General features: G+C 34.7%; 1 protein-coding gene across 1 annotated transcript in view; it reads left to right on the top strand.

Moving 5' to 3' along the window:
* Nbeal1 (neurobeachin like 1) overlaps positions 1–23,331 on the top strand; it is a 212,134-nt gene that overhangs the window by 13,876 nt on the left and 174,927 nt on the right. Inside the window, exons 3-4 of the mRNA XM_076865627.2 lie at positions 7,857–7,948; positions 13,348–13,509. Coding sequence (XP_076721742.2) covers positions 7,857–7,948; positions 13,348–13,509 — 254 coding nt within the window. The remainder of the gene's footprint in view (positions 1–7,856; positions 7,949–13,347; positions 13,510–23,331) is intronic.

Below are 23,331 nucleotides of genomic sequence, written 5' to 3'. Positions count from 1 at the left end.
TTATAATCTCAAGTCTTATTCCTTTGGTATAAAGGTGAACTACAAGTCAACCCACTTCACTCTCTTATTTCCACTTGGGAACTTCCAGGAAAACTGCCTTGAATAAGAATCAACAGGAGACTACAGAAACAGATCAGGGAAACAGGAAAGACTGAATATGTTGGTATTGGAATATATAGATTATAAAATTAGTATGAGAATTTAGATTAAAGAATTAAAATCAAACTTGAACAGATTTTTGTGTTTTATAGAAGACAACATTTATTATAAAATATTTTATTATTTACTGGAACACTGAAAAATGCTGGTAGCCTAAATTGCAGTTTGATAGTTTTATTCATGATGTATGGATTGATAATGCGTGAATACCTGTTAACCTGGTTTTCACATGGATAGACCATGACACATACATTAGCTATCTCTCTAAGGGGAATTGTAAAATGTATTTTAATTTTAAAGGCTAATTTAAAAAATAATTTAAAAAAATTATTCTAATTTGTAAGGCTAATTTTTTTTTTTTTTTTAAGTGTAAAGCCGGGTAATGCCTCATGCCTATAATGCTATGACTTGGGAGGCTGAATCAGGAGGATCGCAAGTTCAAGGACCAGTCTGGGCAGCTTAACAAGACACTGTCTCAAAATAATAAAATAAAACATGTTGGGGATGTAGCTCAGTGGTAAAGTGCTATTGGATTCAATCCTCAGTCCAAAAAAAAAAAAAAAAATTAATAGTTAAAACCAAAACCTTTCTCAGTAATTTTCAGTAATTGATAGAACAGAAACAGTAAAGGTAAAGGTTTAATTATGATGTATTTATGTAGACTTAATGCCCAATATACATTCCTTTCAACACACAGATATTTACAAAAAATGAGGATATAATAAACCTTAAAAGAAGTTTCAACAGATTTCAAACAATTGACATAGTAGAGTATGCTTTTTGGCCAGAATGTAGTTAAGAAATTGATAGCAAGAAGTTTAAAAAGACAAAAGTCCTGGAGGTGAGAAATATACTTTAAAAATAAGCCTGATTGAAGAATAGTAGAAAATAAGATTTTTTAAATTCAATGATGAAAGTACATTTTAGAACTTGACAGAAGGGTAGCTACTGTATTAGGAATGTTTATGACTTTAAATGTTGGAAATGAAAAAAACTAGTCATTTGTGGCAGCCAGCTTCTAAGATCCCTATGTCTTGTTCTTTACAGCCTTGTGTAGTATAGTTCCTTCCTGCATTGTACCCGTGTTGATCTTTGTGATCAAGAGCATTTGGCAACTTACACTATGTTATTCCTGAAATTAGGTTATAAAAGACACTATTGTTTCCCCTCTCATTTTTTTTCATTTACTCTGGGGAAATTCAGCTGCTCTGTTGTGAGTAGGCTAATGGAGAGAGACCCCTCTTGTGAAGAGCTAATGCTTCTTGCCAGTGAAAACATGAAGCTTTTAAGTGATTCCTCCAATCCAGTTGAGCTTTGATATTACTACATTCTGAATTGACATAGTTATTACAAGGCATTGAAAAAAGCTGAGTCAGTACCCCTCAATTGAGCTGCCTTAGAATTCTTTCCCCTTAAGAAACAGTGAAATAATATATGTCTGTCATTTTAAGCTGCTAAATTTTAGGGTAATATGTTATACAGGAGTAGATAATTAGTATCTCATCCATTTAAGAAGGTAAAACAACAAAATAAACCAAAATAAACCAAAGAGTGAAGCAAATTAATATTTTTATGTGAAAATTCTCAAATTTATTGTGTGTTCACTTGTTTTAGGGAATACCTATGTATCAGAAGTGGTATTAAGGAATAGATTTAATATGAATTGCTTACCATTATATTCTGAGGATGAATAGCACAAGTACAATCTGCATCTGGATATATTCTTAATTAAGAATCTGGAAGCGGGATTGAATGTAACTATGTTTTAGTAGCTGGGCCTTGTGGCACATACCTGTAATACCAGCTGCTCTGGAGGCGGAGGCAGGAGGATCCAAGTTTAAGGTCAACTTCTGCAACTTAGACTAAAAAAAAAAGTCTTCCCTCTTTTGAAGCTGGCTGCAAATCTTTCTATTAGTCATGTTCATATAAAGAAATTTTTATTTTTGGAGAAATTATTCATAATGACTAAAAACTTGATGGCAGAGTCTATATTGTAGTATTGATTGTGGTAGCAAATATGTTTTGAATGCTTAAGTGCCAGGTACTGCTCAATACTTTATGTGTATTATTTTATTTAGTACTCTCAACAACTCTGTGAGGTAAGAAATATTATCTTCATTTTTAGGTGAAGAATAGTTCAAAGAAGTTAGGTAGGGAACCTTCCCATAGTCACACAAATAGTAAAGGCAAAGAGATTTAAGAGGAAAACAATAACATTTAAGTCGGCTAGAATGGGGGATCTTGAAATAGTAGAATATGTATGACATAAAACATTTCCATTTGTAGAAGTTCTAATTTTGACCCAAAGTGGGTTATGAAGATAATATTAATTTATACTTATTGAGAATATACTTGTATGCTAGGCATTGTTGTAAGCCCTGTTACAGGTATCAGGTTATTTAATTTTCAAAACCAATCCTGTAAAATAGGTAATATCATTGTGTACTTTTTTGCTATGCTGGGAATTGAACCCAGGACCTTGTGCATGGTAGGCAACTGCGCTTCTACTGGGCTACCCCCCGAGCCCATTATGTTTATAGAGGAAGAAATTAATGTGAAAACATAGGGTGACTTGTTCATGAAGGTAACATCAGGGGTTAAAGTCCAGGTAAAACTGAATTGGCGCCAGCATTCCAGTACTACTTAACATATTTATGTGTTATATTCCTAAAGATTATATAGATGGGGAGAATAAGTCCATACTGTGGTGTTTCAGTGTACCAAACTCATCTTAGTCATGAAAGTAACTAAAATTGAGATTTAATTAATATTGTTTCTGAGTATGTGGAGATCTTTCTTTTTTGTGGCCTTTAGGACTTTTTTTTAGGTTATATTGAAGCTGGCTGTTTTTTGTTTGTTTTTTGAAGCTGGCTGTTTTTTTTTTTTTCTGTACCTTGAATTTACTGATTCTAAATTCCATTTTTATCATTTTTGCCTACTAAACCTCCATTTTATTCATACACAGTTCAAAGGCAGTGTAGGGCAATGGAAAGAGCACTTATTGGGTTCATATATCCTTGTATTTTAATTCCAGCACTGCTAATTGTTAGCTGTATGATTTTGGCCAAGTTATATATCCTTAGACTGGCCCTTTTGTAACATGTAAAATGGGGAGAATGTAAACCTTTTCTCGATAGTTTTAAGGAGTAAATAAAATGACATATTGCGAAAATGCCTGCTATACCACTTTGTACTTGGTACAAATTTTAAGTGCTTTTTAAAGTACATTTTTGGATACTTCTATAGAACATGATGTTTTGATTAATATGCAGGGCACATGCACATTTATCCTGTGAGAGATTTCTTGGGATCATATCTTCCCTTCTTTAGAAAATTTACTGAAAAAAGTTATGCTGCTGGAGGAGGATGAACCCTAGAAGTCTCAGGAGTCACCCCCTTGACTCCATGTTTGTTTTTTTAGCCCAGGTAGCACCCCCTTGTGGTAAGCCTGTGAACACAGGATCATTAAGTCATTTAGAAGGCCAAGTTTGATTCCATTCAGTTTTTGAGAAGTTTTTAATATTTTAGAATTCATATTTATTTCAAGTATTTAAAATTCAATTTTGCATAAAGTGTGAAACATACTTCCTATTCTACCAAATTTATATGCTTAACTTCTTTTTCATCAATTCCAACTTCACTCTAACCCTGTATTATTTCTTTTTTTTTTTAATTAATTTTTATTGTAGGTTGTTCAAAACATTACATAGTTCTTGATATATCATATTTCACACTATCCAATAGAACTTTCTACAAAGATGAAAATATTCCAGTTCTGCATTAAGATAGTATTCACCAACCACATGGCTATTGAGTTCTTGAAATGTAACATCAAGTGTAATTAAATATCTTATTTAAATTTTTTTCTGTTCATTTTTAATAGATTTCATTTTTAAATAGTGGCTCTCATAGGACAACACCATTCTAAGTAAATGAGTTATTTGAGCCACATGTTTTTAATCCAGTAATTTAGTGGCAATAATCTAGTTATATTTAATGTCATTCTTCAGATCAATCTTGGAATTGGTTAGATGGATCAGAAGTGACATTTGTCAGATGGGAAAATAAAAATAAGAGTGGTAAAAAAAAATAAATAAAGTACATTTTTAAGTGCTTTTCATCTTAGAAAATGAAACAGTACTATTTCTTTCCTTATATTTTCTCAGATCCTCAGGAGAACTCTGTGCTTGTCAAATATTCAGTAGCCCTGAACCTTATAATTTGAACCAGATACTGTAGAGTTCCTCAATAAAATATGAAGAGAATTGTGTTAATTTTTTATTGTTGTGGGACTGTTTTGTGTTTAAGTTTTACCAAGAAGTTATCCTCTGCTTTTTAGGAAAGATGGGGGTCAGGAAAACCTCCAGATACTTGTATTTCTGGAGTTCTTCTGGGATGGATAAGTGAATAAATTAATAGATGAACGACATTAAAGTTGGAAATGTAAAAAGCAGATAATAAGACTTGAAAAGGGGCTGGAGCTGTGGCTCGCAGGTAGTGCACTTGCCAGGCATGTGTGAGGAACTGGGTTTGATTCTCAACACTGCATATAGATAAATAAAGGTCTGTCAACAACTAAAAAAAAAAAAAAACTTGTTACAGGAGATTGTTTTTTGTCTGAAATATTTCCATCTTCTGATATCTAGGTGATGATGTAGATAGTGGTAATTTATGAGCTGATTTTGGAACAGTATATTAATAGACAAAAACAAATACACAAAAAGTCAGCAGTCCCTGCATATTCTGGGACATTCTGGGAACATTCTGGTGCTGAGTTCGATCTTCAGCACCATATAAAAATAAATAAATAAAATAAAGGTATTGTGTCCAACTACAACTAAAAAAAAATTAAAAGAAAAATTTCTGAGGTGTCATATTTTTTTCCACTCAGTTTTATTGACTTCAAGTCATAAAATGCATATATTTAGGACTGGGGTTGTGGCTCAGTGGTAGAGTACTTGCCTTTCATGTGTGAGGTACTGTGTTTGATCCTCAGCACCATGTAAAAATAAATAAATACAATAAAATTGTGTCTGTCTATAACTAAAAAAATTTTTAAAAATGAATATATGTAAAGTGTCAAAGGTGATGAATTTTGATACATACAAATATTTGGGTAACCACTACTTTAATCATTTTTATTCCTGAATGGTATTCCACTCTATTAATATGCCACAATTTATCTATTAACTTGTTGATAGAATTTTTGTTCGCAGCTTTGGAATGTTAAAAATCAAGCTTGTATAAGAATTTTTGTATAGTGTTCTTGTGACTTTTTTTTTTATTTTTTATTTTTTTAAGAGAGAGTGAGAGAGAGGGAGAGAAAGAGAGAGAATTTTTAATATTTTATTTTTTAGTTTTCAGCGGACACAACATCTTTGTTTGTATGTGGTACTGAGGATCGAACCCGGGCCGCACGCATGCCAGGCGAGGGCGCTACCGCTTGAGCCACATCCCCAGCCCGACTTTTTATTTTATTTATTTTTAAATGTATATATATTTTTAAGTTGTAGTCAGACACAATAACTTTATTTTATTTATTTATTTTTATGTGGTGCTAAGTATCTAACCCAGTGCCTTGCACATGCTAGGCAAGAGCTCTACAGCTGAGCCACAACCCCAGCCCATGACTTTTTATTTTTAGGGAAGAGTAATGACTGAGTAGTTGATGGACATTGTCCAACTGTTTTTCAAGTAACTAAACCATTTTATACTCCCACCAGTAATATATGAAATTTAAAAAGTCACTCCACATCTTCACTAACATGATATTGTCAGTCTTTTTATTTATTTTTGTCACTTTTTTTTTAACTTTTGCCATTTTATGGGTGTGTATGCAGTGATATCCCATTTGATTTTTTTATAATTTTTTTTTTAATGTGGTGCTGAAGATCAAACCCTGTGTCTCACACCTGCTAAGCAAGCACTCTACCACTGAGGCACAATCCTAGAGCCCCTCCCATTTGGTATTTTTTTGTACCTTTATTATTTTATTTTTTATGTGGTGCTGAGGATCAAACCCAGTGTCTCACACACAACTGCAGCCCTCCCGTTTGATTTTAATTTTTTTTATTTATTTTTTATTTTTTTTTTAATTTTGTTTTTCCTCTAGATAACTAATGATATTGAGCACTATTTTGTATGCTCTTTGGCCATTTGTTTCTTCTTTTGTGAAGTGCCCATTTTAAAAGTTGAGTGGTTTGTCCTTTTAAAATTTATTTTTTAGGAGATTGTCATATATTGTTTAAATTCTTTTGAGAGTATTTTGAGCAAGCATGTGGCTTGTCTTTCCATTTTCTGTTTGTGTGTGTGGTGCCGAAGATTGAACCCAAGACCTCATGCATGTTAGACAAACCTTCTACCACTGAGGTACATCCCAAACCCAGCTTCCCATTTTATTAATGGTGTCTTCTGCTGAGTAGTAGTTTTTACTTACTTACTTATTTATTTGTTTATTTATTCATTCATTCGTTTTGGTGCTGGGGTTGAGCACATTATCTCTGAGCTACACCTCCAGCCCCTAATTTTACTTAACACTAATTTCCTTTTTTGGTTCATGATTCTTGTGTCTTAGCTAAGAAATCTTTATTTATCTCCAGAGGCAAAGGTATCATATTTTTTTCTGAAAAGTTTTAATTTCAGTTTTTATGTTTAGATTAATGTTCCATTTCAAATTTTATTTTATTTACTTTTTGTGGTACCAGGGATTGAACCCAGGAACACTTACTACTGAGCTATATTCCCATCCTATTTTATTTATTTTTATTTTTTGAATTTTTAGAATTGTTTTAAAATTTAATTTTTTTTAACCGGATACTGGGGATGCTGTACTACTAAGCTACATCCCCAGCCCTTTTGATTTTTTATTTAGAGAATAAGGTATTTCAAAGTTCCTGAGGCTGGGCTTGAACTTGATATCCTCTTGTCTCGCTCCTAAGTAGCTGGGATTACAGGGATGTACCACTACTCCAGGTTTTCAGTTTGATTTTATTTATGCATTTTACACTTCCCTTTAATTCATTAGACAAATATTAATTGAGTACTTTGTACCAGGCACTGTTATAGGCATGTGGTACCCACTAGCAAGCAAAAAGATAAATATTCTCTGTGAGTATTAAACCTACATCCTAGGGAAAATGACAAACAATAAACTAATAAATAAGAATTATAGAGTATGATAAAGGACCATGAAATTGGGAAATAATAGGGCAAGGTAAAGGACAGTGAGAATTTTTGCCACAATTAGAATGTGTCATTTAAAGAATGATTTGAAACTGGGCACAGTAGCACATGCCTGTAATCCCAGCAATTTGGGAGGCTAAAGCAGAAGGATTGCAAGTTTGAGGCTAGCCTCAACCACTTAGTGAGACCCTGTCTCAAAATAAAAAGGGCTGCTGAGGACGTAGCTCAGTGGTTGAGCACCCTGGGTTCGATCCCCAGTACTGCATAAAGAAAGAGTAACTTGAAGGGCCAGAAATGTAACTTAGTGGTAGACATTTTTAATACTTGAGATCTTTGACATGGGAAGCAATTTGAGGGATCATTATACTTAATATACATTTTAAAATAGCACATAGCTCTGCCTGAATACTACTTAGAGATTTCATATTATTGCTTCTTTAGATATCTACTTAATGGGTGTGAAAGCATTACGTTTCCTGAAAAGTATACCTAATATTCTGATTTTCTTATTTCAGAAAGATCCAGATTACCTGAAGATGTGGTTGGATAACTTTGTTTCTAGCTATGAACAATTCTTAGATGTTGACTTTGAAAAACTGCCTACCAGGTATGTAGAAACACTAATTTCTTATCTTTAGTTCCTGTTCTTTTTTGGTGTGTGTATGTTTGGGTGTAGATGGACATAATACCTTTATTTTTATGTATTTTTTGTATGGTGCTGAGGATTGAACTCAATGCCTCACACATGCCAGGAAGTGCTCTACCACTGAGCTACAACCCCAGCCCATCGTTTCTGTTTTTTAAATATATATATATTTTTAGTTGTAGATGGACACAATATCTTTATTTTGTTTATTTATTTTTATGTGGTACTGAGGATCGAACCCAGTGCTTCACACATGCAAGGCAAGCACTTTACCACTGAACTACAACCCCAGCCCCTATTGTTTCTGTTTTAACACAAAAATTTCTTTCTTTTTTTTTTTAATTTTTTTTTAGTATTTTTTTTTTTGAGAGAGAGAGAGAGAGAGAGAGAGAGAGAGAATTTTTTAATATGTATTTTTTTTTTTTTTTTTTTAGTTTTTGGTGGACACAACATCTTTATTTGTATGTGGTGCTGAGGATCGAACCCAGTGCCCCGCGCATGCCAGGCAAGCGCGCTACCGCTTGAGCTACATCCCCAGCCCTTAACACAAAAATTTCACCGGTGACATATTACACTCAATTATATTAACACTCTTGATATCCTGATATCTTGCTCTCATCAGACATCCCTAATTGATCACAGCAGTCTTTCTTGATATTAGACCTGGCTTCTAAGAAGCCTCTTCTCTGCTTTGGTGAGATACTACCCACTAGGTGTCCCACATTTCTCTTAATTTCAAATACTCTACCAATATTAGCACCAGATCTCACAAATTAAGGACCAAGACCTCATAAAACTGCCCTCATTTTAGATATCAGTCACTAGTCTTAGGGGACACTGGAGCTTCTGACTATAAATTCAGCATTCTTAATTTTTTTTTTATAATTATAGATGAATAGAGTGCCTTTATTTTATACTTATTTTTATGTGGTGCTAAGGATCAAACCCAGTGCCTCACACATGCTAGGCAAGCACTCTGCCTCTGAGCTATAGCCTCACTTTGTTTTAGTCTTGCATCACTGTGACCAAAATACCTGACAGGAACAACTTAGAAGAGGGAAAATATATTTGGAACTCATAGTTTTAGAGGTCTCAGTCCATTGACAGCTGAGTCCACTGTCCTGGGCCCAAGGTGAGACAGTACATCATGGCTAAAGGGCAGGGCAGAAGAAAAGGCAGGGCAGCTCACTTTTTGGTGGCCAGGAGGAGTCTGTAGAATGAAGTGGGAGCCAAATCTCATAATTCCGCCCTCCCTCGTTCTCTCCCTCCCTTCCTTCCTTCTTACCTCCCTCCCTCCCTCCCTCCCTTCTCTTCTTTCTTTCCCTTCCTTTTCTTCTTCCCTTCCTTCCATTCCTTTCTTCCCTTCCTTCTTTCCCTTCCTTCTTTCCCTTCCTTCCTTCCCTTCCTTCCTTCCCTTCTTTCCTTCCTTCCCTCTTTTCCTTCTCTCCATTCCCTTCCTTCCTTTCCTCCCTTCCCTCCCTTCCTTCCCCCCTTTCCCTCCTTTCCCTCCTTTCCTTCCTTCCTCTCTCTATAGTGCTGGGAATCAAACCCAGAGCCTTGTGTATGCTAGTAAGTACTCTACCCCCCAGCTGTAGCCCTAGTCCTAGGGGCCAAAACATGAAGTACCATGCATGCAATACTGATGTATTTGATTTTATTGTTGTTATGAATAATAAGAATGCGATTAAAAACTTTTCTGTGTGAGAATACCATAATCAACTGTGTTTTCAAAAGTCACTTTGGTGGCATATTATAGAGGTTGATTTGGTGAGGGTTGAGACTTGAAGGAAAGAGGTAATTATGATAATACAGAGAAGAAACCTTAGAGCTTGGCACCAAGACATGGAACTCAAGAAAATTAAGATTATGCAAAGAAAGGACTAATCATTTATTATTTATAAAAATTCAAAATTTATTATTTATAAATTCATCCACTGCATGATTTTGTTTTCATTAGAATATTATGTGTGATAGGTTTATAAAGGCTGAAAAATAGTAAATCTTGAGGTGTCTTCAAAATAAGGTTATGCAGTTTTTGTACCAATAAAAGAATATTCTTATTGTTCATGCTTATAAGTACTTTTGTTTTTAAGGACCGGGAATGTAGCTCAGTGATAGAGCCCTTGTCCAGTGTGTGCAAGGCCCTGGGCTTAGCCCCAGAACTGAAAAAAAGAAAGTAAAAAAGAGTAGTACTTTTATTTTAATAATTTTCAGCTCACTTTAAATCATGGACATAGGTTTTTATACAGTTAGGTAGGATTTGGGCTTTTGAATATTTGGAATTTTGGAATGAGGCTTTTCAAGTTTCTAAAGTAGGCTGCTATTTATTCATAACATGTCTTTATTTATTTATTTATTTACTTATTTATTGGCAGATCATTTCCAAAAGCATGATGTATACTTATATTGCCATTGTGTTTAACTAAAGATATGGAATGCTAAGAGCATTGCTCTATTTATAATGTGATTGGTTTATTTGAAATTGTGTCTTATATTTGTGTCAAAAAGCTGAATAATGAATTTAGAGGCTTTTTAAAAAAAGTTTTTTTTTTTTTTATAGTTATAGATGGACAGCATGTCTTTATTTGTCTAGTTTTTTATGCGGTGCTAAGGATCAAACTTTGTACATGCTAGGCAAGTGCTCTGTCACTGAGCTATATCTCCAGCCCAAATTTAGAGTTTATTGATACAAAACATTCAAATTTTCAAGTGTAGACTTTGTAAGACATTGAATAAAATAAAGTCATCTTAAAGGTAGGAAACTCATTTAATAAAGTAAAATAAATTAATAAAATTGAATAAAACTCATTTAAAGTAAACTGACTATAGAATTTTTGAGTTAGAAAATTTATAATGTAACGTAGGGAATGCCTTTACCATTATTACATAAAGCTTTGAAAAAACTTTAAGGCAGTCTTTTTTGTTTGTTTTTTTTGGCACCAGGGATTGAACTCAGGGGAACTTGATCACTGAGCCATATCCCCAGCCCTATGACAGGGTCTCTCTGAGTTGCTTAGCACCTCACAAAATTGCTGAGGCTGGCTTTGAACTCATGATCCTCCTGCCTTCACCTCCCAAGCCGCTGGGATTACAGGCATGCGCCACTGCGCCTGACAAGGCAGTCTTCTTGAAATGTTAGACAGAATCATTTGCAACTGTTTATAGTAGATATTCACTAGCCACACACAGAGAACAGATTTTTAGAGCATAGAATTTCTAGAGGTAGGAAAATGCTTCCAGGTTCTTAAATGCTCATCATATTAGGAGTGGAAACAAGAATTTCAACTTTGTAAGTCATGTTCTAACCCAGTACTAATTTTATAATTAAAGCTAATTTTTAAAAAATCCATATATTTCTCTTTCCTGTAAGTTAATTATTGTGTGTCTCTGTGTATGTTTTGCTAGGGGTTGAGCCCAAAGCCTTATGCATGCTAGGCAAGTAATTTATCACTGATCCACACCTCCAGCCCTAATTATTCTATTTTATGTGTGCATGGTATGGGGGCCTGTGCATATGGCAAGTGCTCTAACATTACTGAGCTACGTCTCCATCCCTCAAAGCCGATTATTCTTGACTGTCTAATTATTTATTTAAAGAATATGCAGATAAAGACTGGGGTGACCTAGGACAAGGAAATACTTTTTAATGCTATTATGGAATATTAGAAAAAAATCTAATGTTTTCTTTGTTGTTGACATGTTTTTAGAAAAAAGGAGACAAATGATTTAAGTAGTATTTAAAATTGCATTTAAATATTTGTTTATTATTTTGAAGTTACTGTTTTTTCTAAGTACCTCCTTTTAACTCTTCAGCATATGAGAATGAAAGAATCCAAAGCTACAAGTGAGGTAGTTTCTAAACTAAAATGAAATGTGATATTTTTATAACATGGTTATAGAATTTGGGCATCTTTGTAATGAGCTTTGTGGTTTTACTTTCTGTATAATTTAGTTAAAATTAGTTGTTCATTTTATAAAATCACTTTGTTAATTTATGTTGTGGGGTGATTCAGAAAGATGATATTATATATCTATTTATATGTTATATAAATTATAAATGTGTAAATTATGTATTATGTTGTATTTATTTATGTATTGTGTGACTCCTGGTGGTGATGTCCTTCAGATTTTTCCGTCAACAGTAAATCAAATAGCCTTTTACTCAGTGTAAATTACTAGTAATACTTCATATTAAACATTATCTATAAAAAAACTGTTACAAATTACAATTGTCATTTAATCATGGAAGTTCTTTACTTTATTGAGATTTGGGCATTCTTCTTAATAGAGGTGGAGAAATTAGTATACAGTAGCTTATGAAAAGATTCTTAGGCTTTAGTGATAGTATGTTTAAAATATATTAGATTTTAATAATTATTAACATTTCACAGCAAAAATGCATATTGACTTTCTGGTTTCAGAATTCAGTAAAATAGGACAAGAAGATATTAAAATTTTATAATTTGGGAAATTCAGAGATCGTATGACCAACTCCACGTTACAAAGGTGGAATTTAGTGTCTAGGCCTTTAGACTTTGAATCTAGGTATGAGAGACACACCAGAGGAGCCACTCACATCTTGTGTTAAATTTTGCCTTTAAAGAATTACATAGACTTCTTACACAGAAGTAATTTGTAACAGAATATTTTTATATGACATTAAAAAATGAAGCTTATGCTCGTGATGTTCATTTATCTTTTTAAAATATTTTCTCTGATCACATGGCTAGATGAGTCTATAATAATGTCATTAGTGTTCAGTAAAACACATGACAAATATTAAATGAATAAGTACTTCATTTTTGTTCACAAAATAAAAAAATAATTTAAAAAAATAAAAAGGAGGGCTGGGAATGTGGCTCAGCAGTTAAGCATTCCTAGGTTCAATCCCTGGTAGCAAAAATAATAAAGTAAAATAAAATAAAATTTAAAAATAAATGAATGAATGAATGAAAAAGAAAGAAAAGAACCAGGGATGTAGCTCAGTGGTAAAGCACCCCTAGATTCAATCTCCAGTGCCCCCAAAGTAACAATGACAAGAAACCCCAAAATAAATAGTATACATATGCATAATTCTTCTAAGTAGAAAGCTGATTAATTTATATTCTAAATATTTTCTTTAAAATAAGAACGATTGAAAATAGAGTCTCTCTATCTCCCCTGAAATAAGACTAATCATTCTACTCTAATAATCTTGTAGTTGTGAGTCATTTGGTGGTTCTTTAGGACAAGAAAGCATATAGTATCTGGAAAGGATTTACAAAATTCTTTAGGATGAATGAAAATGGAGTTCATTTCAGTGCTAGAATTTTCTTCCTTTCTTTCAACCCTCCTTTTGTTTTGTACCCCTTACATTGTAGGGTAGATGATGTGCCTCCAGGAATATCTCTGCTTCCTGACAATATTCTGCAGGTTCTGAGGATCCAGCTGCTACAATGTGTTCAGAAAATGGCAGATGGGTTAGAGGAGCAACAACAAGCCTTATCACTTTTACTTGTCAAGTTCTTTATTATTCTTTGCAGGTATGTGGTACAAAAACAAAAAACTCCAATGATCTGTTTTAAAGTAATTATTACCAAAATAGTAATGTATTTATTACTAATTGTTTGGATCTTTAAAGAGACACTCAGGAATTTCAAAGATTGCTTTAGAGTAAAGACAATGACAGGAGTTTTTAGTTCAGAAAGAAATGATAACACCAGTATTTTCTTTGTGACTCAGCTGTTAATGAAACACACTTTTTTTTCCCGCCCCCCCACCGGTGCTGGGGATTGAATCCAGGGCCTCATGCATGCTAGGCAAGTGCTCTGTCACTGAACCACACCCTGGGCCAATGTATACACATTTTTATTACTATGCATTGTATTTGTGAAAATATATCTTTTTTTTTTAACAAAGTACTTTTTAAAAAAATATTTTTTAGTTACAGATGGATGCAATATCTTTATTTTGCTTATTCATCTCTATGGGATGCTGAGGATCGAACCCAGTGCCTCACATGTGTGAGGCAAGTGCTCTGCCACTGAACCACAACCCCAGCCCCACAAAGTACTTTTTTTAAATATGTATTTTTTGAGTTGTAGGTGGACACAATACCTTTATTTTATTTTTATGTGGTACTGAGAATTGAACACAGTGCCTCACGTGTACCACTTGAGTGCTCTACCACTGAGCCACAGCCCCAGCCTGTGAAAATATCTTTTAACTTCCATTTTATCAGTTTATCAGCAAAGTACAATTATCCTACAGGTTAACCTATTTTCCAGATTTATAGATTAGGTTTGTGGTACTTAAATTTTGGTGTACTGTAAGTATCAACTGGAAAGCTTAGTAGAAATAGAGCTTGAATATTGCTTATGAAATTTCTGATTCAAAAGGGCTTACACATCCGGATTTTTCAAAAATTCCACACTAATCTGCACATAAGAATTATAAAGTTGTTAACTTAGGAGCATAATTTATGTGCCTCTTGAAATCTGCCCTTTTTTTGTTATCCATGTTTTATGATTTCTTCCATTTTTTATGTATGTGTGCATATATAAATTTTTTTTGGCAGGTGCTGGCAATTGAACTCAGAGGCACCTGACTATATCCCCAGACCTATTTTATATTTTATTTAGAGACAGGGTCTCACTGAGTTGCTTAGCACCTTGCTGAGGCAGCCTTTGAACTTATGACCCTCCTGCCTCAGCTTCCCGAGTCACTGGGATTACAGGTGTATGCCATCGTCCCTGGCTGTTTTATATTTTATAGTTAATAGATGAATATGGTCTTTTTTTTTTTTTTAGAGAGAGAAATTTTAATATTTATTTTTTAGTTTTCGGCAGACACAACATCTTTGTTTGTATGTGGTGCTAAGAATCAAACCCGGAACGCATGCATGCCAGGCGAGCACGCTACTGCTTGAGCCACATCCCCAGCCCGATGAATATGGTCTTAATTTAACTTTTTTTTTTTTTTTTAATTTTTTTCTTTTTTTTATTATTAGTTGTTCAAAAACATTACAAAGCTCTTGACATATCATATTTCATACATTTGATTCAAGCAGATTATGAACTCCCATTTTTACCCCGTATACATATTGCAGATTCACATCGGTTCCACATCCACTTTTTTATATACTGCCATACTAGTGTCTGTTGTATTCTGCTGCTTTTCCTATCCTCTACTATCCCCCTTCCCCTCCCCTCCCTTCCCCTCTCCTCTCCTCCCATCTTCTCTCTCTATCCCATCTACTGTAATTCATTTCTCTCTCTTGTTTTTTTTTCCCCTTTATGCTCACTTCCTCTTATATGTAATTTTATATAACAATGAGGGTCTCCTTCCTTTACCATGCAATTTCCCTTCTCTCTCTCTTTCCCTCCCCCTTCTCAACCCTGTTTAATGGTGATCTTCTTCTCATGCTCCTCCTCTCTATTCTGTTTTTAGTTGCTCTCCTTATATCAAAGATGACATTTGGCATTTGTTTTTCAGGGATTGGCTAGCTTCACTTAGCATAATCTGCTCTAGTGCCATCCATTTCCCTGCAAATTCCATGATTTTGTCATTTTTTAGTGCTGCATAGTCCTCCATTGTGTATAAATGCCACATTTTTTAAATCCATTCATCTATTGAAGGGCATCTAGGTTGGTTCCACAGTTTAGCTTTTGTGAATTGTGCTGCTATGAACATCGATGTAGCAGTATCCCTATAGTACGCTCTTTTAAAGTCTTCAGGGAATAGTCCGAGAAGGGCAATAGCTGGGTCAAATGGTGGTTCCATTCCAAGCTTTCCTCCATACTGCTTTCCAAATTGGCCGCACCAATTTGCAGTCCCACCAGCAATGTACAATTCTACCGTTTTCCCCACATCCTCGCCAGCACTTGTTGTTGTTTGACTTCAGAATGGCTGCCAATCTTACTGGAGTGAGATGGTATCTTAGGGTGGTTTTGATTTTCATTTCTCTGACTGCTAGAGATGGTGAACATTTTTTCATGTATTTGTTGATTGATTGTATGTCCTCCTCTGAAAAGTGTCTGTTCAGGTCCTTGGCCCATTTGTTCTTTTTTTTCTTTTTCTTTTTTTTAAAGAGAGAGTGAGAGAGAGAGAGAGAGAGAGAGAGAATTTTAATATTTATTTTTTAGTTATTGGCGGACACAACATCTTTGTATGTGGTGCTGAGAATCGAACCTGGGCCGCACGCATGCCAGGCGAGCGTGCCACCGCTTGAGCCACATCCCCAGCTATGGCCCATTTGTTGATTGGGTTATTTGTTATCTTATTGTTTAATTTTTTGAGTTCTTTGTATACTCTGGATATTAGGGCTCTATCTGAAGTGTGAGGAGTAAAAATTTGTTCCCATGATGTAGGCTCCCTATTTACCTGTCTTATTGTTTCTCTTGCTGAGAAAAAACTTTTTAGTTTAAGTAAGTCCCATTTGTTGATTCTTGTTATTAACTCTTGTGCTATGGGTGTCCTATTAAGGAATTTGGAGCCCGACCCCACAATATGTAGATCGGAGCCAAATTTTTCTTCTATCAGATGCAGAGTCTCTGATTTTTTTTTTTTTTTTAAAGAGAGAGAGAGAGAGAGAGAGGGAGGGAGGGAGGGAGGGAGGGAGGGAGGGAGGAGAGAGAGAGAGTAATTTCAATATTTTATTTTTTAGTTTTCGGCGGACACAACATCTTTGTATGTGGTGTTGAGGATCGAACCCGGGCCGCACGCATGCCAGGCGAGGGCGCTACCGCTTGAGCCACATCCCCAGCCCCAGAGTCTCTGATTTGATATCAAGCTCCTTGATCCATTTTGAGTTAACTTTTGTGCATGGCGAGAGGAGAGGATTCAGTTTCATTTTGTTGCATATGGATTTCCAGTCTTCCCAACACCATTTGTTGAAGATGCTATCCTTCCTCCATTGCATGCTTTTAGCCCCTTTATCAAATATAAGATAGTTGTAACTTTGTGGATTAGTCTCTGTGTCCTCTACTCTGTACCATTGGTCCACCCGCCTGTTTTGTTACCAGTACCATGCTGTTTTTGTTACTATTGCTCTGTAATATAGTTTGAAATCCGGTATCGCTATACTGCCTGATTCACACTTCCTGCCTAGAATTGCTTTTGCTATTCTGGGTCTTTTATTTTTCCATATGAATTTCATGATTGCTTTCTCTATTTCTACAAGAAATGCCATTGGGATTTTGATTGGGATTGCATTAAACCTATACAGAACTTTTGGTAATATCGCCATTTTGATGATGTTAGTTCTGCCTATCCATGAACAGGGTATATTTTTCCATCTTCTAAGATCTTCTTCTACTTCTCTCTTTAGGGTTCTGTAGTTTTCATTGTATAAATCGTTCACCTCTTTTGTTAGGTTGATTCCCAAGTATTTTATTTTTTTTGAGGATATTGTGAATGGAGTGTTTTTCCTCATTTCCGTTTCAGAAGTTTTGTCGCTGATATACAGGAATGCCTTTGATTTATGCGTGTTGATTTTATATCCTGCCACTTTGCTGAATTCATTTATTAGTTCTAGTAGTTTTTTTGTAGACCCTTTTGGGTCTTCTAGGTATAGAATCATGTCACCCGGGAATAGTGATAATTTAAGTTCTTCTTTTCCTATTTTTATGCCTTTAATTTCTTTCGTCTGTCTAATTGTTCTGGCCAGTGTTTCGAGAACTATATTGAATAGAAGTGGTGATAGAGGGCATCCCTGTCTTGTTCCAGATTTTAGAGGGAATGCCTTCAATTTTTCTCCTTTCAGAATGATGGTAGCCTGAGGCTTAGCATAGATAGCTTTTACAATGTTGAGGTATGTTCCTGTTATCCCTAGTTTTTCTAGTGTTTTGAACATAAAGGGATGCTGTACTTTGTCAAATGCTTTTTCTGCATCTATCGAGATGATCATATGTTTCTTATCTTTAAGTCTATTGATGTGGTGAATAACATTTATTGATTTCCGTATATTGAACCATCCTTGCATCCCAGGGATGAATCCTACTTGATCATGGTGCACATTTTTTTTGATGTTTTTGTATCCGATTTGCCAGAATTTTATTGAGGATTTTTGCATCTAGGTTCATTAGAGATATTGGTCTGTAGTTTTCTTTCTTTGAGGTGTCTTTGTCTGGTTTTGGAATCAGGGTGATGTTGGCCTCATAGAATGAATTTGGAAGAGCTCCCTCTTTTTCTATTTCCTGAAATAACTTGAAAAGTATTAGTATTAATTCTTCTTTAAAGGTTTTGTAAAACTCCGCTGTATACCCATCCAGTCCTGGGCTTTTCTTGGTTGGTAGTCTTTTGATTGCTTCTTCTATTTCATCCATTGATATTGGTCTGTTCAAATTGTGTGTATCCTCCTGACTCAGTCTGGGCAAATCATATGACTTCAGAAATTTATCAATGATTTCACCATCTTCTATTTTTTTGGAATATAGGGTTTCAAAATAATTTCTAATTGTCTTCTGTATTTCTGTAGCATCTGTTGTGATATTGCGTTTTTCATCCCGTATGTTAGTAATTTGAGTTCTCTCTCTTCTTCTCTTCGTTAGCATGGCTAAGGGTCTGTCATCTTATTTATTTTTTCGAAGAACCAACTTTTAGTTTTGTCAATTTTTTCAATAGTTTCTTTTGTTTCAATTTCGTTGATTTCCCCTCTGATTTTAATTATTTCTTGCCTTCTGCTACATTTCCTCTTCCTTTTCTAGGGCTTTGAGATGAAGTGTGACTTCATTTATTTGTTGGTTTTTTCTTATTTTGAGGAATGACCTGAAGACGATGAATTTCCCTCTTAAAACTGCTTTCATTGTGTCCCATAGATTCCGATATGTTGTGTCTGTATTTTCATTTATCTCTAAGAATTTTTTGATTTCTTCCTTGATGTCTTCTGTAACCCATTGATCATTCAGTAACATATTGTTCATTTTCCATGTGATGTAGGATTTTCCTTCCTTCTTTTATCATTGATTTCCAGTTTCATTCCCTTATGATCAGATAAAATGCATGGTATTATCTCCACCCCTTTATATTTACTGAGGGTTTCCCTATGGCATAATAAATGGTCTATTTTTGAGAAGGATCCATGTGCTCCTGAAAAAAAAGTATATCCACTTGATGATGGTTGATATATTCTATATATGTCAGTTAAGTCTAGGTTATTGATTGTGATATTAAGTTCTATAGTTTCTTTATTCAACTTTTGTTTGGAGGATCTGTTCAATGGTGAGAGAGGTGTGTTGAAGTCACTCATAATTATTGTCTTGTGGTCTACTTGATTCTTAAACTTGAGGAGAGTTTGTTTTATGAATGTCGCAGCACCCTTATTTGGTGCATAAATATTGATAATTGTTATGTCTTGTTGGTGAATGGTTCCTTTTAACAGAATATAATGTCCATTCTTATTCCTTTTGATTAACTTAGTCTTGAAGTCGATTTTATTCGATATGAGGATGGCCACCCCTGCTTGCTTACGAGGACCATGTGCGTGGTATATTTTTTCCCAACCTTTCACCTTCAGCCTGTGTATATCTTTTCCAATCAGATGTGTCTCCTGGAGGCAGCATATTGTTGGATTCATTTTTTTAATCCATGTTACCAGCCTATGTCGCTTTATTGGAGAGTTTAAGCCATTAACATTTAGAATTACTATTGATATATGGTTTGTATTTCCAGCCATCTTTGATTATTTAACTTTTTTTAAAAAATTTGGTTTGTTTCTCCATGATTAGCTTTCCCCCCTCCCTCTGCCTTTACTGAGGTTCTTTCCACTGTTGGTTTTGGTTATTGTTTTTCATTTCTTTCTCGTGTAGTGTTTTGCTCAAGATACTTTGCAATGCTGGTTTTCTGGCTGCAAATTCTTTTAACTTTTTTTATCATGAAAGATTTTTTTTTAAAAATTTTTTTTTAATATTTATTTTTTAGTTATCGGCAGACACAACATCTTTGTTTGTATGTGGTGTTGAGGTTCGAGCCCAGGCTGCACGCATGCCAGGCGAGCGCGCTACCGCTTGAGCCACATCCCCAGGCCCCCATGAAAGATTTTTATTTCTTGTCGTACCTGGAGCTTAATTTTGCTGGAAACAAAATTCTTGGTTGGCATCCATTGTCTTTCAGTGTTTGAAATATGTTGTTCCAGGAACTTCTTGGTCTACTTTGATTTTGTATGCTCGGTGTCCTGTATGCATCTACAATTCGTACATCCGTTTCCTTTTTTATTTCTGGAAAGTTTTCTATAATTATTTTATTCAGCAGGTTGCTCATTCTCTTGGTTTGAACCTCTATACCTTCCTCTATCCTGATGACTCTTAAGTTTTGTTTTTTTATGTTATCCCATATCTCTTGGATGTTTTTTTCATGATTTTTTACCTGCCTTTCTGAGTAGGCTAGACTCTTTTCAAGGTGATATATTTTGTTTTCATTATCTGACGTTCTGGCTTCTACTTGCTCCACTCTGTTAGTGATACTATCATTCGAGTTTTTAATTTGGTTTATAGTTTCCTTAGTTTCTAGAACTATTGTTTGATTTTTTTTATAATCTCTATCTCCTGATAAGGATGCTTATTTGCTTCTTTTATCTGTTTATGTAATTTATTTTCAGTGTGTTCTTTCATTGTCGAATTTGCTGTCTCATATCCTCTTTAAGATTCCATTGCATCTGTCTAAGGTATTCCTTGTGTTCTTTATTTGACCATTTTTCTGATGCTCCTAGGTCTTCCTGAATATTTAGAGTGTCCTGCATTGTTTGTACTCCTTTTCTTCCTTGCTTTTTCATGCTGCTCATGTTACTTCTTGTTCTCTTTGACTGCTGAGTTACTGTTTACTCCTACAAAAGCCTTAATTTAAATTTTTAGTCATCTTTGACTTAGTTGCTCATTGCCTTTCATTGCAAAAATTATAAAATGATTGAGGAATAATTGCTAAAACAGTTCACCCCTAAATTAGGTTCACTAAGAACCTTAGGCATACTTCTCTTTTCCTTTTTTTGATACCAGGGATTGAACCCAGGGTCATTTAATCACTGAGGTGCATCCCAGACTTTCATATTATTTATGTATTGATTTTTTCAGTACCAGGTTTGATCCCAGGGGTGTTCAACGACTGAGCCACATCCCCAACATCCCGCATTTTTTTTTTTTTTTTTTTTTAGAGAGAGAGATAGAGAATGAGAGAATTTTAATATTTATTAATTTTTTTTTTTTTAGTTTTTGGCGGACACAACATCTTTGTATGTGGTGCTGAGGATCGAACCCGGGCCGCACGCATGCCAGGCGAGCGCGCTACCGCTTGAGCCACATCCCCAGTCCTTCTTTTTTATTTTACATCTCCAGAAGAGGTCTCACCAAGTTACTTAGAGTATCCCTAAATTGCTGAGACTGGCTTTGAACTTGCCATCTTCCTGCCTCAGCCTTCTGAGCAGCTAGGATTACAGATATGCACCATCTTTCCTGTCTTGTATGTTTTGAGTTAGCATTTGGCCATGAACTGAGGATGGTCTTTGTTTGTTTGTTATAATTAGTTATACATGATACTAGAATGTATTTTGACATATTATACAAACAAGGGGTATAACTTCTCATTCTTCTGGTTGTACATGATATAGAATTACATTGGTCATGTAATCATATATGCACATAGTATATTAATGTCCAGTTCATTGTGTTGTCTTTTCTATTCCCATTCCCTCTCCCTCCCCTTCATTCCCCTTTGTTTAGTCTAAAATACTTCTATTCTGATGCTGGTCCTGAACTTGGAATCCTCCTGTCTCAGCCTCTTGAGCCACTGGGATTACAGGTGTGCACCACTGTGCCCAGCCACTAATTCAGCTTTAACTGTGTGTAAAATGTTATATTCACTTTTTTTAATATTTATTTTTTAGTTGTAGTTGGACACAATACCTTTATTTTATTTATTTATTTTTTTGTGGTGCTGAGCATTGAACCCAGGGCCTCGCATGTGCTAGGCAAGCGCTCAGCAAAGGCTCTACTGCAGAGCCGTGACCCCAGCCCACATTCACTTTTTTTAAAAAAGTATTTTTTTATTTGTTTAAATTAGTTATATTTGATGGTAGAAAGTGCTTATATACTTTGATATATCATACATAGATGGTATATAATTTCTTGTTTTTCTGAGTATACATATTGTAGGATATCATATTGGTCATAGTCACATATATACATAAAGTAATAATGTCTGTTTCATTCTACTATCTTTCTTATCCCCACATCCCCTATTCACTTTTTAATATAAGCTTTATTAGGAGATAATTAACATACCATACAAGTCATCCACTTAAATGTATTATTTGGTGGTTTTTGCCCAGTGTGGTGGCACACATGTCTAAACTTAGCTACTTGGGAGGCTGAGGGAGGAAGAATGCAAGTTTGAGGCAATTTAACATGACCCTGTCTCAACAAGGACTGGGGATATAGCTTACTGCTTGAATAGCATGACTGAGGTCCTGGTTACTGCAAGAAAATAATAAAGTATTATTCATTGGTTTTAAACATATTTAGAACATATTTTTGAGCTTATAAGGAAACTCTCAGTACTCAATGGTATCACTCCCCATTCATTCTGTCTCCATGCTTTGGTAACCACTTATCTACTTCTGTTTCATCAAAATGAATGTTTCATTGAAATGAAATTATGTATTATGTGGTCCTTTGTGACTTACCATAGTATTTTAAGATATTCATCCATTTTGTAGAATACATTGATACTTCATTTCTTTTTGTGGCTGTATAATAATCCATCATGGATGTATCATATTATCCATTTATCTTTTTCATTACAGGTTTATTAGTTGGCATGAAGTGGTATCTTATTATGATTTGACTTGCATGTGATTTTTCAAGGCCCATGATGTTGAACATTTTTTCATGTGCTTATTGGTTATAATTATTGGAAATATAATGTGAGTTACATGTAAACTTTAAAATTTTCTAGTATCATTAACAAGAGGAGAAACAGCCAAGATGACATGCTGGTCTGACTTTTTGCATTAAGAAACCTGTTAATTTAGTTAATTTTTTCTGTTCCCTTAGCATTTAGTGGATTTTTTTTGAGGGGGGGTGGCATTGGGGATTAAACCCAGTGGCTGTTTCCACTGAGCTACATACATCTCCAGTCGTTTTTATTTTTTATTTTGAGACAGGATCTCATTAAGTTGCTGAGGCTGGCGTTGTACTTGTGATCTTCCTGTCTCAGCCTCCAGAGCCACTGGTATTGCAGGTTTGCACCACTGAGCCTAGGACATTTCCTGAACTTTATTTTTATTTATTTCTTTATTTTATATAGTTTTTAGTTGTTGATAGAACTTTATTTATTTATATGTGGTGCTGAGAATTGAAGCCATTGCCTCACATGTG

This window comes from Callospermophilus lateralis, chromosome 9 (genome assembly GCF_048772815.1).
Source record: "Callospermophilus lateralis isolate mCalLat2 chromosome 9, mCalLat2.hap1, whole genome shotgun sequence".
Lineage (NCBI taxonomy): Eukaryota > Metazoa > Chordata > Mammalia > Rodentia > Sciuridae > Callospermophilus > Callospermophilus lateralis.
The sequence above is the reverse complement of the archived record's forward strand: the minus strand, read 5'-3'. Positions and strand labels throughout refer to the sequence as shown.